This window comes from Oncorhynchus nerka, linkage group LG28, assembly GCF_034236695.1.
Source record: "Oncorhynchus nerka isolate Pitt River linkage group LG28, Oner_Uvic_2.0, whole genome shotgun sequence".
NCBI classification, from domain to species: Eukaryota; Metazoa; Chordata; class Actinopteri; order Salmoniformes; family Salmonidae; genus Oncorhynchus; species Oncorhynchus nerka.
In genome coordinates this window covers 28,481,102-28,499,285 of record NC_088423.1, presented here as the reverse complement: position 1 = coordinate 28,499,285, position 18,184 = coordinate 28,481,102, and the positions used below count along the sequence as shown (strand labels likewise).

The window sequence follows — 18,184 nt, the reverse complement described above, 5'->3', positions numbered from 1 at the left end:
GCCTGGAATAGATACAGGGTGTCTGTAGTGACACCTCTAGCACTGAGATGCAGTGCCTTAGACCGCTGCTCCCCTTATTGGGATCAGCTGGAGGAAGTGTTTTTTTGGGCCAATCAGATTGCTGCCCTGCCGGGTTGGCTGTGTGTGTGTGTGTGTGTGTGTCTGTGTGTGTGTGTGTGTGTGTGTGTGTGCAGTAGCTGGGAGAGGGCAAGCCCAGACAAGTATAGCAGCAGCAGCTCAGAGCCTCTCTCTCTGTGAGAGGCAAATATAGGACAGCCTTTCAGTCTCTCTCCCTCCCTCTATCCCGCCTTCTCTCTATCTCTCTATTACTGCTCTGTCTGTCTTTGTCTAGGGGTGTGTTATTGGAGCTGCCATCGCCAGGGAGACAGCTGGGTGACACTGCTGCGCTTCCATTTCTGTATTAACTAACGGTTGGTTGTCTCGTCTCCCTCGGAGAGGATTTACACAGGGGCATGTAACCCCCCCAGGACTCTTTGTCTGTGTGGTGTGTCTCTGAGGGCGTGTGTAGGGCTCAAGGATCTAGCAGCCATGAATACCTGTTGGAAGATGAAGGTATGACGGGCTCTTTCTCATTGTTGTTGTTGATACTGACTGCAGATAGTTTTGTATTGTCTTAGTGTGTGTGTTTGTTTGTCTTAGTGGACATCCTTCAGCGTTCGTCTGTGTTTATTTATGTGTTTTTAAACGCAGTAAGAGAAACCACCGACGTGTGTGTGTGTGGGTGTGTGTGTGTGTGTGTGTGTGTGTGGTGTGTGTGTGTGTGTGTGTGTGTGTGTGTGTGTGTGTGTGTGTGTGTGTGTGTGTGTGTGTGTGTGTGTGTGCAAGTGGGAGAAGCAATGTGTTAAAGCTGAAATCTGCAGAAGGTGAAACAACCCAACTGTTCACTGCAGCACATTTGTTATTGTTTTAGTTTTGTTGATGAAATGGAGGAGAGGAGCATCCAGCATAGTAAAAATAAAATGATCTCAGTATATACTCTGCTGTTCTATCGCACGTTACCCAACAATGATGTCCAAGGGGGAAAAAAAGTGTGTTTGTTGTTTGAAGTAACTTCTTCATTGTTGTAATATTGCAAACAGACGTGGCGGTTTCACCATGTACGGATTCCAGCTTTAAGAGCCGTTTCCTTTCTGTGGTTGTTATGGGGAGGCCTGCTGTCTCCGTGGTTTTTGGGAGCACCTCTTAAGAGCAGTTTCCTTTCTATGGTTGTTATGGGGAGGCCTGCTGTCTCTGTGGTTTTTGGGAGCACCTCTTAAGAGCAGTTTCATTTCTATGATTGTTATGGTGAGGCCTGGTGTCTCCGTGGTTATTGGGAGCACCTCTTAAGAGCATTTTCCTTTCTGTGGTTGTTATGGTGAGGCCTGCTGTCTCAGTGGTTATTGGGAGCACCTCTTAAGAGCAGTTTCCTTTCTGTGGTTGTTATGGTGAGGCCTGCTGTCTCAGTGGTTATTGGGAGCACCTCTTAAGAGCAGTTTCCTTTCTCTGGTTGTTATGGTGTGGCCTGGTGTCTCCGTGGTTATTGGGAGCACCTCTTAAGAGGCGGCTAGATAAAATACTGGTGGTGCGTGCGTGTGTGTTCATCATCACCTCTGTCCCTGCAACTCTCTGCAGAGTTGCCCCCTTTTACATTTTTTATTTATTTCCCCTTTATTTAACCAGGTAGACCAGTTGAGAACAAGTTCACATTTACAACTGCAACCTGGCCAAGATAAAGCATAGCAGTGCGATAAAAACAACAACACAGAGTTACACATAAACAAACGTACAGTCAATAAAAGAAAAGCAAAATGGAGAGATCTATGTACATTGTGTGCAAATGTAGAAGAGTAGGGAGGTAGGCAATAAATTAGCCAAAGAGGTGAAACTAATTACAATTTAGCATTAATACTGCAGTGATATATGTGCAGATGATGATGTGCAAGTAGAGATACTGGGGTGCAAAATAGCAAGAGGGTAAGTAATAATATGGGGATGAGGTAGTCGGGTTTGCTATTTACAGATTGGCTGTGTAGTGGTACAGTGATCGGGTAAGCTCCTCTGACACCTGAATCTTAAAGTTAGAAGGGAGATCTAAGACTCCAGCTTCAGAGATTTTTGCAATTCGTTCCAGTCATTGGCAGCAGAGAACTGGAAGGAGAGGCGGCCAAAGGAAGTGTTGGCTTTGGGGATGACCCGTGCAATATACCTGCTGGAGCGCGTGCTGCCGGTGGGTGTTGCTTTGGTGACCAGTGAGCTGAGATAAGGCGGGGCTATACCTAGCAAAGACTTATAGATGACCTGGAGCCAGTAGGTTTGGCGACAGATATGTAGTGAGGACCAGCCAACGAGAGCATAGAGGTCACAGTGGTGGGTAGTATATGGGGCTTTGGTGATAAAATGGATGGCACTGTGATAGACTACATCCAGTTTGCTGAGTAGAGTTTTGGGGGCTATTTTGTAAATGACATTGCCGAAGTCAAGGATCGGTAGGATCGAGGATATGTTTGGCGGCATGAGTGAATGAGGCTTTGTTGCAAAATAAGAAGATTCTAGATTTAATTTTGGATTGGAGATGCTTAATGTGAGTCTGGAAGGAGAATTTACAGTCTAACCAAATACCTAGGGGTTTGTAGTTGTACACATATTCTAGAACCGTCCAGGGTAGTGATGCTAGGCAGGCGGGAGGGTGCGGGCAGCAATCGGTTGAAGAGCATGCATTTAATCTTACTAGCATTTAAAAGCAGTTGGAGGCCATGGAAGGAGTGGTGTATGGCGTTGAAGCTAGTTTGGAGGTTTGTTGGCATAGTGTCCAAAGAAGGGCCAGATGTATACAGTGGTGTCGTCTGCGTAGAGGTGGATCAGAGAATCACCAGCAGCAAGAGCAACATCATTGATATATACTGAGAAAAGAGTCGGTACGAGAATTTAACCCTGTGGCACCCCCATAAAGACTGCCAGAGGTCCGGACCACAGGCCCTCCGATTTGACACACTGAACTCTATCAGAGAAGTAGTTGGGTAACCAGGCGAGGCAGACATTTGAGAAGCCAAGGCTATTGAGTCTGCCGATAAGAATGCGGTGATTGACAGAGTCGAAAGCCTTGGCCAGGTCGATGAAGACATCTGCACAGTACTGTCTTTTATCGATGGCGGTTATGATATCATTTAGGACCTTGAGTGTGGCTGAGGTGCACCCATGACCAGCTCGGAAACCAGATCGCATAGTGGAGAAGGTACGGTGGGATTCTAAATGGTCGGTGATCTGTTTATTAACTTGGCTTTCGGAGATTTTAGAAGGGCAGGATGGATATAGGTCTATAACAGTTTGAGTGTAAGGTGTCCCCTTTGAAGAGGGGGATGACCACTGCAGCTTTCCAATCTTTGGGGATGTCAGACGATGCGAAAGATAGGTTGAATAGGCTAGTAATAGGGGTTGCAACAATTTCGGCAAATAATTTTAGAAAGAGAGTCTAGATTGACTAGCCCAGCTGATTTGTAGGGATCCAGAATTTTGCAGCTCTTTCAGAACATCAGCTGTTTGTATTTGGGTGAATGAGAAGCGTGGGGGTATGGGCAAGTTGCTGCAGGGGGTGCTGAGGTGTTGGCCGGTGTAGGGTTAGCCTGGTGGAAAGCATGGCCAGCCGTGGAATATTGCTTATTGAAATTGTCGATTATCGTAGATTTATCGGTGGTGACAGTGTTTCCTTTCCTCAGTGCAGTGGGCAGCTGGGAGGAGGTGCTCTTATTCTCCATGGACTTTACAGTGTCCCAAAACTTAATGGAATTATTGCTACAGGAAGCAAATTTCTGTTTGAAAAAGCTAGCCTTCGCTTTCCTAACTGACTGAGTATATTAGTTCCTGAACCAAGGGCTATATCTGTTCTTATATCTGCAAGCTTATTTAAGAGCAACCAGGCATCCTCTACTGACGGGATGAGGTTAATATTCTTCCAGGATACCCGGGCCAGGTCGGTTATAAAGGCCTGCTCGCTGAAGTGTTTTAGGGAGCGTTTGACAGTGATGAGTGGTGTTCGTTTGACCGCGGACCCATTACGCATGCAGGCAGTGATCGCTGAGATCCTGGTTGAAGACAGCAGAGGTGTATTTAGGGTTAGGGTTAGTTGGTCAGGATGGGGAAGTTGGTCAGGATGATATCTAAGAGGGTGCCCATGGTTACGGATTTAGGGTTGTACCTGGCAGGTTCCTTGATCATTTGTGTGAGATGAGATTGAGGGCATCTAGCAGACTTCTTGGTATATCCGTCTTCTATATGTGTTTGTGTGTTTATTGGGGATGTGGGGTACATGCACGTGTATTGGGGGGGGGTCGTGCATGTGTGTGAGTGCATGTGAGGGGAGCATCTGTCACCATCACAGTATGAAAGGATGATCCAATTTCCCACCTCTCTCTCTCTTTCTCCGCCACTCTAAACCAGTAAATCCAAATAGCAGATCAGACCCGCTGGGCCAGAGCCAAGTCTCTCCTGGATAACGACTAGGGCTGTGCTGTGAAATGAATGGAAGGGAATTAAAATAAATGTAAATGTTCTGATTTGGATCTCGGCACTTGGAGTTTGAGAGCCAGGGTTACTCTCCTATGTATTGACTTCTGAATGAGACTCTATCTTACTCCTAAATGAGTGTAGAACTGACTGAAAGGGTGACAGACGTTACAAGAGGAGGAATGTAGAGAAAGCGGGACAGAGAAAGTGTGTGTGTGTGTGCGTGTGTGTTTGGTTCAGCAGACTATGGTCTGGTAGGTGAACTCAATAACACCACATGGTGTTTCTCTACTCCCAGATCCACGTTATCTCTCATTGACTCTTTCCTTCTCTCGTTATCAATTCAATTCAATGTAAGGGGTTTTATTGGCATGGGAAACATATGTTAACATTGCCAAAACAAGTGAAATAGATAATAAACAATAAAAAATTAACAGTAAACATTACACTCACAAACGTTCCAAAAGAATAAAGACATGTCGAGTGTCATATTATGTCTATATACAGTGTTGTAATGATGTGCAAATAGTTAAAGTACAAAAGGGGAAATAAATAAACATAAATATGGGTTGTATTTACAATGGTGTTTGTTCTTCACTGGTTGCCCTATTCTTCTGGCAACAGGTCACATCTCACCCTGTCTCTTCGGATGCTCTGGTTATGTTTCCTTTATTACCCACTCTGGAGTGTGACTTGCTGTAAGTAGCGAGAAGAAAGAGCTTCGTAGTCACATGTCAGTACGGGAGCTTAAAACCTGTTGGGGAGAGAGGGAACAGGGAATTTGAATGGGTTTGACAGTCAATCCCTGTCTTCCAAAATGGACTCATCCCTGTTCCTGGTTGTGCAGGACACTCTGTATCTCTGTTTGATATCGCCTTCAGACATCCGTTTGAGAGGCTTTCACACACAGAGAGGCTTTCTTTCAGTTTGTGTTGTTGAGATGAACAAAAGTGTTTTGTGACATTATACACCTACGGTGCCTTCAGAAAGTACCTATTCCACATTTTGTTGTGTTACAGCCTGAATTCAAAATGGATTAAACAGATTTTCTTTCTTACCCATCTACACACAAAACCCCATAATTACAACATTTATGATTTTTTTGTTGCAAAAAACTAAATGAAATACAGAAATATCTCATTTACAAAAGTATTCACACCCCTGAGTCAATACTTTGTAGAAGCACCTTTGGCCAGCGATTACAACTGTGAGTCTTTCTGGGTAAGTCTCTAAGAGCTTTCCACACCTGGATTGTGCAACATTTGCCCATTATTCTTTTCAAAATTCTTCAAGCTCTGACAAATGTGTTGGCGATCATTGCTAGACAACCATTTTCAGGTTTTGCCGTAGATTTCAAGTAGGTTTAAGTGAAAACTATAACTCGGCCATTCAGGAACATTCACTGTCTTCTTGGTAAGCAGCTCCAGTGTAGATCTGGCCTTGTGATTTAGGTTATTTTCCTGTTGAAATGTGAATTCATCTCCAAGTGTCTTGTGGAATGCAGACTGAACCAGCTCCATTAAGTTTTTTTATCCTGAAAAACTCACCAGTCTAACGATTACAAGCATACCCATAACATGATGCAGCCAGAACTATGCTTGAAAATATGTAGAGGGGTACTCAGTAATGTGTTGTATTGGATTTGCCCCAAACATAACACTTATTCTGTACAGGCTTCTTTCTTTTCACTCTTCAATTTGGTTAGTATTGTGAAGTAACTACAATTTTGTTGATCCATCTTCAGTTTTCTCCTGTCACAGCCATTCAACTCTGTAACTGTTTTTAAGTCGCCATTTGCCAATCCCTGAGCGGTTTTCTTCTTCTCTGGCATGGCAACTGAGTTAGGAAGAGAGCCTGTATCTTTGTAGTTACTGGGTGTATTGATATATCATCCAAAGTGTAATTAATAACTTCACCATGCTCAAAGGGAGCATGATATTTTTAATTTTTACCCATCTACAATAAGCCAAGCCTTTGCAAGCTGTTGGAAAACCTCCCTGATCTATGTGGTTGAGTCTGAGTTTGAAATTCACTGTTTGACAGAGGGGCCTTACAGATAATGGTAAGTGTTGGGTACAGAGATGAGGTAGTCATTCATAAATCAAACACTAAAAATTAAACACTATTATTGCATATTATTTTCTGACTTGTTAAGCTCATTTTTACTCCTGAACTCATTTAGGCTTGCCATATCAAAGAGTTTGAATATTTATTGACTCAAAAAAAAGAAAACATAATTCCACTTTGACGTTATGGGCTATTGTGTGTAGGCCAGTGACAAAACATCGAAATGTAATCCTTTCTAAATTCAGGCTGTAAACACAACAAAATGTGGAAAAAGTCAAGGGGTGTGAATACTTTCTCAAGGCACTCTAGAAAGTACAGTGTTTTGTTAGTGTTTGCCCAGTCCTGTTTTGTTAGTGTTTGCCATTAACAATCAAGGGCTGTGCTCTGCTCTACTGTGATCTCTGCTGTTCTGAACTCGCCTTTCTGTGTGTGTCTCTGTGTGTGTGTGTGTGTGTGTGTGTGTGTGTGTGTGTGTGTGTGTGTGTGTGTGTGTGTGTTACATCACAGGGGAGCTGTGGGCCCAGCCAGTCAACACAGTTAATTATGGTGAACTGGACTGAAGTAATTATCTGTTCTTTCAAGCTCTGCTCTGCTTCCCAAATGGCACCCTATTCCCATAAGGCTCTGGTCTAAAGTATTGAACTATAGGGCCTCCCGAGTGGCGCAGTGGTCTAAGGCACAGCATCGCAGTGCTAGCTGCGTTACTACAGATCCTGGTTTGATACCGGGCTGTGTTGCAGCCGGCCGTGACCGGGAGACCCATGAGGCGACGCACAATTGGCCCAGCGTCGTCCGAGTTAGTGGAGGGTTTGTCCGGCCGGAATGTCCTTGTCCCATCGCGCTCTAGCGACTCCTGTGGCGGTGCACGCTGACACGGTCGCTAGGTGTACAGTGTACAGTGTTCCCTCCAACACAATGGTGCGGCTGGCTTCCGGGTTATGCAAGCATTGTGTCAAGAAGCAATGCTGCTTGGCGGAGTTGTGTTTTAGACGACACATGGCTCTCGACCTTCGCCTCTCCCGAGTCCGTACAGGAGTTGCAGCGATGGGACAAGACTGTAACTACCAATTGGATATGATGAAATTGGGGGAAAAAAGGGGTAAAAGTATTGCACTATAAAGGAAATAGGGTGCTGTTTGGAATCCACCTCTGGACTCGAACATAAATAATGACTCAAGTGATTCAGAGGAGAGAAAAGCAAACCAACTTATACTTGTGAGGAAATACCTTGACTTCCAATTGACACCTGCGTCTTATCTGGCTACCAAAACAAGTACTTTGACACACACTCACTTTTAGCTTCCTCCCTCATTTTCTCACCATCTCTTTTTTTCTTTCTCTCTGTCATTGACTCTCTCACTCTTTTGTTTGTCGTCTATTCTCTCTCTCACTCCTTTCTCTCTCTGTATCTCTCTCTCTCGGTCTTTGTCTGTTTCTTTCTCTCACATCCACAAACACACACACACTCTCTCTCTCTCTGTTTCTCCCATCTTTCTCTCTCCATTCCTCCCTTCCAGTTCATTCAATGAACCTCCTTTCCTCTAACTAGTGCCTTAGCAATTCCAGTAGCTTAGCACCATTCAGACAGCCCTTTATCAGTGCTAACTATTAGCAATTGCTTATTCAGGGAGCAGACCAGCAGTGACAAATCAGTACATACTGGTCTCCCGTTTCCTGTTCCTATTCTGACACACTGATGCAATTAGGAGAGTTTTTAGTAGGGATGGTTGAGAAGCAGATAGAGCGAGAGAGAGTATGGGAAGGGAAGGGTGAGATGCAGATGAGAGGGTGGAGGAGGAGGAAAAGAGGGTAAGATTGGATGAGAGACCGAAAGAGAGGGGGAAGAAGATGACAAGCAGATGAGAGAGAGTGCAATTAGCTATCCTGATATTGTGAAGTATTATTTTTCTCAGAAACACAAGCACACACACAAGCACACACACACAGAGGCTGTTTCCTGTACCTCGCTTCAGGCCTACTTTAGGAGCTGTTTCTGTGGAAATGTGGTTTAAGTCCGACTTGCTTCCCTCAATTAACCAATGTTTCAGCATACACGTCTATACTTAAACCAACGTCAGTTTGGCAGAGAGGAAAGGGCGGAGTTGGGCGCCGGAAAATCCGTCCAGAGCCCTGCCGTAAGCATTTCCTCAAGCTAGCTAGATGGAGCTCACTGAGGATATTTTCAATGAGTGCATTTTAAGTGAGTACAGTAGTTTGCATGCACCATGACGTTGGCGTTAAAATCACTGACTGGCTGTGGCTAACATTATCCTAGCTATCTGCGTCCGCATTGTGTGTCCACCTCTGTCATGTTTCCGAGGGGATTCTTTTTAAGCTCTGCCTACCCAAACACATGATTTGTTGCCCGATTTTCCTGTCTGAGGAGCGCCCTCCCTGAATTGGCCAAGAAAATCTGACATGGGATTTCTGAGACTACAGAGATGTCTCTAGTTCTCTCTCACTCAAAAAAAAATCCTCTCTCTCAGACCTACACTAGTTTACAAGCTAACTGTGAGACTGTGGTTTTGCTGAGCAAATGCTAATGATCGCTGCTGTCTCATTTAGTGTGTACTGTCGCTATAATTTTACTAACGGTCACAGATCTAGGATCAGCTTACCTTCTCCAAAATCCTAACCATAGCCATTAGGGAGAAACAAAAAACTGATCTTAGATCAGTGTCTTATAGGCAATGTCTATATCCCACTCCCATTGTCTCGTAGCCTTGTGCTTCTCACTTTGGTCCTCAAACAGGGTCATCCCATGCCTTTTCTTACCAGAGCCATATATTTAGGATATGTGTGTATATTTAGGCTCTAAATATACTAAGCAAAAATATAAATGCAACAGTTTCAAAGATTTTACTGAGTTACAGTTCATAGAAGGAAATCAGTCGATTGAAATAAATTCATTAGACCCTGATCTATGGATTTCACATGACTGTGCTGGGGTGCAGCAATGGGTGGGCCTTGGAGGGCATAGACCCACTCACTTCACAGCCAGGTCCACCCACTAGGGAGGCAAGCCCAGGCAATCAGAATTTGTTTTTCCCCACAAAGGGCTTTTCTCCTCCCCCCTCAGATGGTCTTGCAGGTAAAGAAGCCGGATGTGGAGGTCCTGGGCTGGCTGTGGTAACAACGCCGAACTGCAGCCAGGTCAAGACCCTGGTTAGGACGACGAGTACTCAGAGGAGTTTCCCAGAGATGGTTTCTAACAGTTTGTGCAGACATTCTTTGGTTGTACAAACCCACAGTTTCATCAGCTGTCTGGGTGGCTGGTCTCAGACAACCCCACAGGTGAAGAAGCCGGATATGGAGGTCCTGGGCTGGCATGGTTACATGTGGTCTGCGGTTGTGAGGCAGGTTGGAAGTACTGCCAAATTCTTTAAAATGACATTGGAGGTAGCTTATGGTAGAGAAATTAACATTAAATTACCTGGCAACAGCTCTGCTAGACATTCCTACAGTCAGCATGCCAATTGCACACTCCATCAAAACTTGAGACATCTGTGGCATTGTGTTGTGTGAAAAAACTGCACATTTTAAAAGTGGCCTTTTATTGTCCCCAGCACAAGGTGCACTTGTGTAATGATCGTGCTGTTTAATCAGCTTCTTGATATGCCACACCTGTCAGTTGGATGGATTATCTTGGCAAATGAGAAATGCTCACTAACAGGGATGCAAACCAATTTGTGCAAACATTTGAGAGAAATAAGCATTTTGTGCATATGGAAAATGTATGGGATCTTTTATTTCAGCTCATGAAACATGTGACCAACACTTTGCATGTTGCGTTTATATTTTTGTTCAGTGTATATGGCTCTGGTTAGAACTGGAACTGGAGTCCTGTGTTGTTGTGGTTGACAGGAACCTCTGGTGATTATTGTTACTGTGCATAGTTCACATTCGAACATTTCATCTGGTCCGCATCCTCTGTTCGCTGACCACTTTGTCTTCACAGCCTATATCTGCATGTGCTCAACCTTGCATCTTCCTTCCTAGAAGTCACCGTATGCTGACAGAGACAGGAAACCATACCTAGACAGTAGACACCACACTCTTCCTGTGTGATCAGATTATTTCAGTGATATAGGATACACCCTATCCTGCCTCTGTTTGTGTGAGTTTGGGAAGATTTAGGGAGTACAGTAAGAGGTCAGTGACTGCACTCTATCTACATATAAACCCATACATCTTTAATTAGTGGGAACAGGTGTGTAGTGCTAGGACAAAAACTAAAATGCGCACCCTTTTGGGTCCCCAATGGAAAAACTGTCTGTGTGTTTGCGCGCTTGCGTGTGTGTGCGGGTGCTTGTGTTAGTTGTCTCCATATTCTTCGGAGTAGTCTGTTACAGATATGGCTCTGTATTTGGTGTGGAGTGTCATCCTGTGTGTCTCTTTCTTGACAGGATTCAGAGATATTTTAGAGAGCTGTAAGGTTGAACTCTTGTCAGCTTGTCTTCTGTTTCTCTGCCATGCTGAGAAATACAGTATGGTGTGCTCCTCTCAGATACATATTCTGCACAATGATACTGTATAACCTCTTCAGTGATAGATATTCATACACAGGCAAAGCAGGTTGTGTGTTTCTACATGCATTAAAAAACACATTTATAGGACAGAATTGAGCAGAGGCACATGAGGGTTAACGAGATTTGGAAGGATGGCTACCCGGGAGGAATAGTGACTGTGTAATCTCATGCCTTGTGTTTGTTTGTGTGTTTGTTCGTGTGTTTGAGGCCAAGCCTCCATATGTGCTGCCAGTGAACCAGTGGTGAGAATCGTCTGAGATGAGGTTCACTCTGTCTTTCTTCCAAGTCTCTGAAGTGCCTTTTCTCGTGTCCTAAGAATATGATTCAGTACCAGTAACTCAATATACCCAGTTGTGTATGTGTGCTCCCAAATATACACTGAGTATACCAAATATTAGGAACACCTTCCAAATATTGCGTTGCACCCCCCCCCCCCCCCCTTTTCCCCCTCAGAACAGCCTCAATTTGTTTGGACATGGACTCTACAAGGTTTTGAACGCGTTCCACAGGGATTCTGGCCCATGAAAAATCCAGCAGCGTTGCAGTTCATGACACAAACTGGTGCACCCGGCACCTTCTTCCATACCCAGTTCAAAAGCACTTAAATACTTTGTCTTTCCCATTCACCCTCCGAATGGCACACATACACAATCCATGGATCAAGGGTTAAAAATCCTTATTTAACCTGTCTTCTGCCCTTCATCTACACTGGTTGAAGTGGATTTAACAGGTGACATCACGTCATGGAAAGAGCATGTTTTGTATACTCAGTGTATATGACACACACAGTGTGGTCTGTAACCTCCAGGTCATTGAGCTGTGGTTATTATATGTAAATGACATGTGTCCACCTCTATGGAGAGATCAATGGACAGGATTAGTCATTCACATCACACAGATTTCCCCATTATCCTCATCAACTTGTGTGCATGTATATGTGCCTGTGCGTTTGTTTGTGAGTGAGCGTGTGTGTGTGTGTGTGTGTGTGTGTGTGTGTGTGTGTGTGTGTGTGTGTGTAAAGACCATTAGTTCTGATGATTTAATTGTTTCCTCCCTTCCGTTCTCCTCATTTTCACCGAATCTGCTTGCTATCTCTACTATCTCTCTTTTTCCCCCCTTCCCCTCTCTTTCTTTATTTCCATCTCGCTCTCCCTCCCACTGTCTGTCTCTCTCTCTCTCTTTTTCCAACTCCTTCTCCCTCCCAGTCTCTTTGTCCCTCTGTCTCTCACCCTCAGTTCTTCTCTAAACATTTTGGCATATGATCTGACAGTAGATGATTAAGAGTGACATCTCTGGCACATTTCCTACAGAGAGAGAGAAGCTGCTTGTTTAAATAATTCATTACCCACATACCCAGGCTCCTTCTGATGCTGCTATACAATCTAAGTCTGTTGTAATGTTTTGTTAAATTAAACATGTCATTGATATGTCAATTTTTATATGGGTTTTATAAAAATGTATGTTGCAATATTTCTGTCTGAGTAGATGTGATGTTTCTGTTTAACAGAACTGAATTGATATATCCTCTGCCATTTTATAGGAGTTTCTATAGTCCCCATGGACCTTCTCAGCCATTCTCTTTTAGCCTATCACCATGTAATCATCCCTCTCTTCAGTCCATGTAATTCTCACCTCTCTTATGTACTCTCGGGGACAGTGAATGATGATGCTTTCACATATCCTGTCCATTGTGTATGCTGAGGGGTGTGTGTGTGTGTGTGTGTGTGCACATGCGTCCTGGAATGTCATACTAGATGATTGTATTAAGCCAGCAAACAGGGGATGTCCTAAGGAAATTATGCCACATTCCCATTTAGTCTCTTTAAGGGTTTTGCCAATTTGCCAAGAAGTTATCCCACTGACATTCTGAGAACATTCTAGTAACATTAAAACATGACGTTAACCTCGGGACCATAAGTGGACGTTCAGTACAGGTCCCAGTTTTGTCTGGTTCCCTTCAAGTTCCCAGGATGTCACTGGGGGCCATGTCAGGGCCTTTTTTAGGATGTTCTCAAGACTTTAATTTTATTAGTTCTTAGGACGTTGCGTGATGGTCCCAAGGGAATATTCTTTGGAGGACCTTTGTCTAGTTCCCTGTAGAACAGGCCCCCATTAACATAGACAGAGCCTTCGTGGAGCGGGTCGAAAGTTTCACGTTCCTTGGTGTCCACGTCACCAACAAACTATCATGGTCCAAACACACCAAGACATTCGTGAAGAAGGCATGACAACACCTTTTCCCCCTCAGGAGACTGAAAAGATTTGGCATGGGACCCCAGATCCTCAAAAAGGTCTACAGCTGCATAGAGAGCATCCTGACCGGTTGCATCACCGCCTGATATGGCAACTGCTCGGCTTCTGACCGCAAGGCGCTACAGAGAGTAGTGCGTATGGCCCAGTACATCACTGGGGCCAAGCTTCCTGCCATCAAAGTCCTATACACTAGGCAGTGTCAGAGGAAGGCCCAAAAAATTGTCAAAGACTCCAGTCACCCAAGTCATAGACTGTTCTCTCTGCTACCGCATGGCAAGCAATACCAGAGCGCCAAGTCTAGGTCCAAGAGGCTTCTAAACAGCTTCTACCCAGAAGCCATAAGACTGCTGAACAATTAATGAAATGGTCATCCAAACTATTTACATTGACACCCCCCCATTTGTTTTAACATTGCTGCTACTCGCTGTTTATTATCTATGCATAGTCACTTTACCCCTACCTACATGTACAAATTACCTTGACTAACCAGTACCCCCCGCACATTGACTCGGTACCAGTACCCTCTGTATATAGCCTCGTTATTGTTATTTTATTGTGTTACTTTTTATAATTTTTTACCTTTGTTAATTTGGTAAAAATTTGATTAACTCTTCCTTGAACTGCATTGTTGGTTAAGGGCTTGTAAGTAAGCATTTCACGGTATGGTTGTATTCTGTTGTATTCGGCGCATGTGACCAATAAAGTATGATTTGATATTTCTCACCATATGTCTGCTGCAGAGAGACAAGAGAGAGCCATGAGAAAACTAGTAAAAGTGCTGAAAATAAATTGGCTCCATATTTTAAAAGAAGTTGGAATACAAGCAATGAAGGAAAACTGGCGCAGAAATTATATTGCGATATTGTCAAAACGATACGATATGTCTTCAAAAATAATATCCCTGATTGGTGAACCACTGATCCAGTCACAGCTCTTTGTCTTTTTGCAATGCTAGGGACACACACACAAACAGTGCTTTTAACATAGTGTTTTCAACTTACATATTTGACATACTTGATTACATTGTGTATCTTTATTCATACAGTAATTATTATTTAACTTCACCTGGGAGTTGAATTCACAACCTTTTTGATCTTGCTGCTGCTCCACCATGTCTGTATCAATGACTGATTTCACCTGTAGGCCTATTCCTACACTTTGTACTTCAAAGTAAATCTCAGCTCTGTTAGAAAAACTATTATATTTATCATAGTGATTCAGGAATAACCTTAAAACAGAATAATCTGCTCTACCAACATTAGACAACTATACTGAAAACTCAAATTGCTGAAATAAGTAACTGAAATCAATGAGAGAATAGTCAAATTAACTAATAACTAAAATAGCAGTGCAGATGGCACTCTTTTGCTAAGTGCCAAAACATTCAGGGGAAAGAGGAGCTCATAGTTGACCCATTTTGCATACCCCACCATACCACAAGATATCCATGTCTTCCTCACTGGAAAATATAAACGGTTGAGTTTGATATCATTTAAAAGCTTACAAACAGGGTTGTCAAACGATTTGATAATTTCAACAACGAAAACATTTACAAATTGACATTTAACCTTTTCAAAGTAAATTATCAAACAATGTCAACTCAGATTTATTTTCAAATTTGCATTTGTTGTAGTTTAGACCCTACCCTGCTTCACGTCATCTGAGGTGTTTGTGTTGTGCTGCTATCGGTTAAGACACAACATGCTCTTGAATACAGGTGGGTGTCATTTCAATCATAGGGACCTATCCCTTCAATTCAGACCACCGCAATTTAGCTGGTACACCATTGAAATTTAAATTGAATTGAAATGCTACCTTCTAATTACAACCACAAAGATGGCCACCGCTCCACTCACCGTCAGATGTCAACTTAAATGGTCATGTCTATTCTATTATGGAATAATAGACAATAATATTCTATTATTCCTATGGAGGATTGACAGTATAATTTAAAACAATATATATTTCCATTCAAGTCAGCATTCTCTGATGTGTGGACCTCCAACCATCTTTATGGTACTATTTGAATTTTGAAATTTCAATTATATTTATATTTTAGTACATTTATCAGTCAAAATCTGACACCCACCCTGTATCCAATACCTCTGACTATGTAAAATAGGGTCTTTGCTAAAACATATGCACATTTGGAGGGGAAAAAAGTCGTTTAAGGAAAAACAAATATTTCAGTAAAAATGTAAAAGCATTTTTTCAAGAAATTATAAAACTGCTTTAAATTATATCATCTCAAAAAAAGGGTGTCTCATGGTATGGTGGGGTATGCAAAATAGGTAAACTTTCAAAAAGTGATTCAATTCAAATGGATTTAACCTTTTCCTATTTAGTATATAACCCAGAGATCCAATATTAAATATCAATTTGATTCGGTAACCTATTGTTGTATGTAAGCAGCTAAGCGCAGACAGATGTCCACCAACGCATGAGATCCTAAGAAAAGTTCAAACATGTTCTGCTCCTTGAGACTTTAATTAAAGGGTCATTTATTTAAGTTGTGTATAGCTGAGTTAGTTAGTAATTCAGTGCTAATTAGCATTTGTACATCACTGGGGCCAAGCTTCCTGCCATCCAGGACCTCTATACCAGGTGGTGTCAGAGGAAGGCCCTGAAAATTGTCAAAGACTCCAGCCACCCTAGTCATAGACTGTTCTCTCTGCTACCACAAGGCAAGTGGTACTGGAGTGCCAAGTCTAGGTCCAAGAGGCTTCTAAACAGCTTCTACTCCCAAGACATAAGACTCCTGAACATCTAGTCAAATGGCTACCCAGACTATTCACATTGCCCCCCCCCCCCCCTCCTCTCTCCACACCACTGTCATCTATGCATAGTCACTTTAATTAACTGTACCTACATGTACATACTACCTCAACTAACCGGTGCCCCCACACATTGACTCTGTACCGGAACCCCCCTCTATATATTGTTATTTTTTACTGCTCCTCTTTAATTACTTGTTACTTTTATCTCTTATTCTGTCGGTTAAGGGCTCGTAAGTAAGCATTTCACTGTAAGGTCCTACACCTGTTGTATTCGGCGCATGTGACTAATACAATTTGATTTGATTAGCTTCCGGAGGCTAATGATGCTAGCTTCGCTGTGTTGTGATAGACTGGCTGACGTTGTTTTGAATCTGTGGGTGGGGACGTTGTAGTAGGCTGGTTGTACTGTAGGCTGTATGCAGAAATAGATGACGGGAAATAGAAATACACTTAATAGAACTGACACATTATATGGCTATGGTTATGAGGTAACTGTCTGGTACAGGGAAAGAAGATTATATAGTTGATATAGTTCTACTTTAGACTACTTTTAAGAAATTAAAACTTCCGACAAACTCTGGTTTGGAGATGAGGGGAACTTATGAAGATTAGAATTCCTCAACATAACTGTTCTGAAAAGATGGAACATTGTGAAAGTCTTCAGGGTTCAGATAGAGGCAAGAGATAGCCCACACAGAGGCCCTGAAGCTCTGAGCCCCTGAACAGAGACTTAAAGCCTTGGAGCCGTGAACCACCTAGACAAAATGTCTCCTCTCCTCTGTCATATCCTCCTGAGCCTCCCTTTACCTCCCTCTCACATGCCTGGATCATCACAGCCAGGAGTTGTTACCCAGTCCACAGAGAGACAGAGGGAGAGAGAAAGAACCGAGAGAGAAAAGGGAGGGAGAAGAGAGACAGAGATGTTTGAAAATCTTGAGTTTCTCTCACAGAATAATGGATGACTCACGAGACTTAGTCCTATTATAGACCACTGTCACTGATACTGTGTGTGTGTGTGTGTGTGTGTGTGTGTGTGTGTGTGTGTGTGTGTGTGTGTGTGTGTGTGTGTGTGTGTGTGTGTGTGTGTGTGTGTGTGTGTGTGTGTGTGAGCGAAGAACAAAGGAAAAGGCAGTGAAAGACAAAGAAAGGTAGACATAAACAGAGAAAGTCGATTAGTTCCTTGCCAGGATGAAATGCTTCTCTCTTTTGTCTGGAGTGTTCAGCACTTTGCTCTTCCCTCCTCATCTATCCATCTCTCCTCATCGCCTCTTCCTATTCTGCCCTATTAAATTGGAGGGTCGGCTGTGTATTAGTGGTCTTGTTATTTTCCCTCAGCAGTGGCTCTCATAGCAACCGTGAGTTCATCATTACTACATCTTAGACTAGCGAAGGAACAGAGGACAAAAAATAAGATTATTATCACTCTCTTTCTCTCTATATATATTTCCTTCTTAATCTCATTGACTATATTTCTCTCTTTCGATCATCCCTTCTCTTGTTATCTTATTCACTCTTGTTCTCCTCTTATCTTCCTTTTATCTATCTGTTTCTCAGTATAAGTATGATACTGTATGTGCTATGTTCACGTACTGTATACTGACTATACAGAACAGTAAGAACAGCTGCTCTTTCCATGACATCGACTGACCAGGTGAATCCAGGTGAAAGCTATGATCCCTTATTGATGTCACTTGTTAAATCCACTTAAATCAGTGTAGAGGTGAGGAGAGAGTTTTTAAAAAAATTTCAAGCCTTGAGACAATTGAGACACGGATTGTGTATGTGTGCCATTGAGAGGGTGAATGGGCAAGACAGAAAATGTAAGTCCTTTTGAACGGGGTATGGTAGTAGGTGCCAGGTTTGTGTCAAGAACTGCAACGCTGCTGGGTGGGGGGGGGGGGACTCAATATTAGGAAGGTGTTCCTAATGTTTGGTATACTCAGTGTGCTGTATATCTCTGTCTAGAGTTCAGATGGCTTCAGTCCATCATAAAGTATATATGTTTCCGACGCTGTGTACTCTTCATAAAGATAATGAGTGAAAAGAACCAAAGAGAAC

At 43.0% G+C, this 18,184-nt stretch overlaps 1 protein-coding gene across 6 annotated transcripts in view; it reads left to right on the top strand.

Annotated features, from left to right (window-relative positions):
• LOC115113092 (E3 ubiquitin-protein ligase MARCHF8-like) overlaps positions 1-18,184 on the top strand; it is a 136,211-nt gene that overhangs the window by 88,325 nt on the left and 29,702 nt on the right. Inside the window, exon 1 of one of the 6 annotated variants that reach the window (XM_029640329.2) lies at positions 212-573. The exons of the other annotated variants lie outside the window; for them this stretch is intronic. Within the exon in view, the coding sequence (XP_029496189.1) occupies positions 550-573 (24 nt within the window). The 5' untranslated portion in view covers positions 212-549. Of the gene's footprint in view, positions 1-211; positions 574-18,184 lie in introns of those variants that run through there. 6 annotated transcript variants of the gene reach the window in all.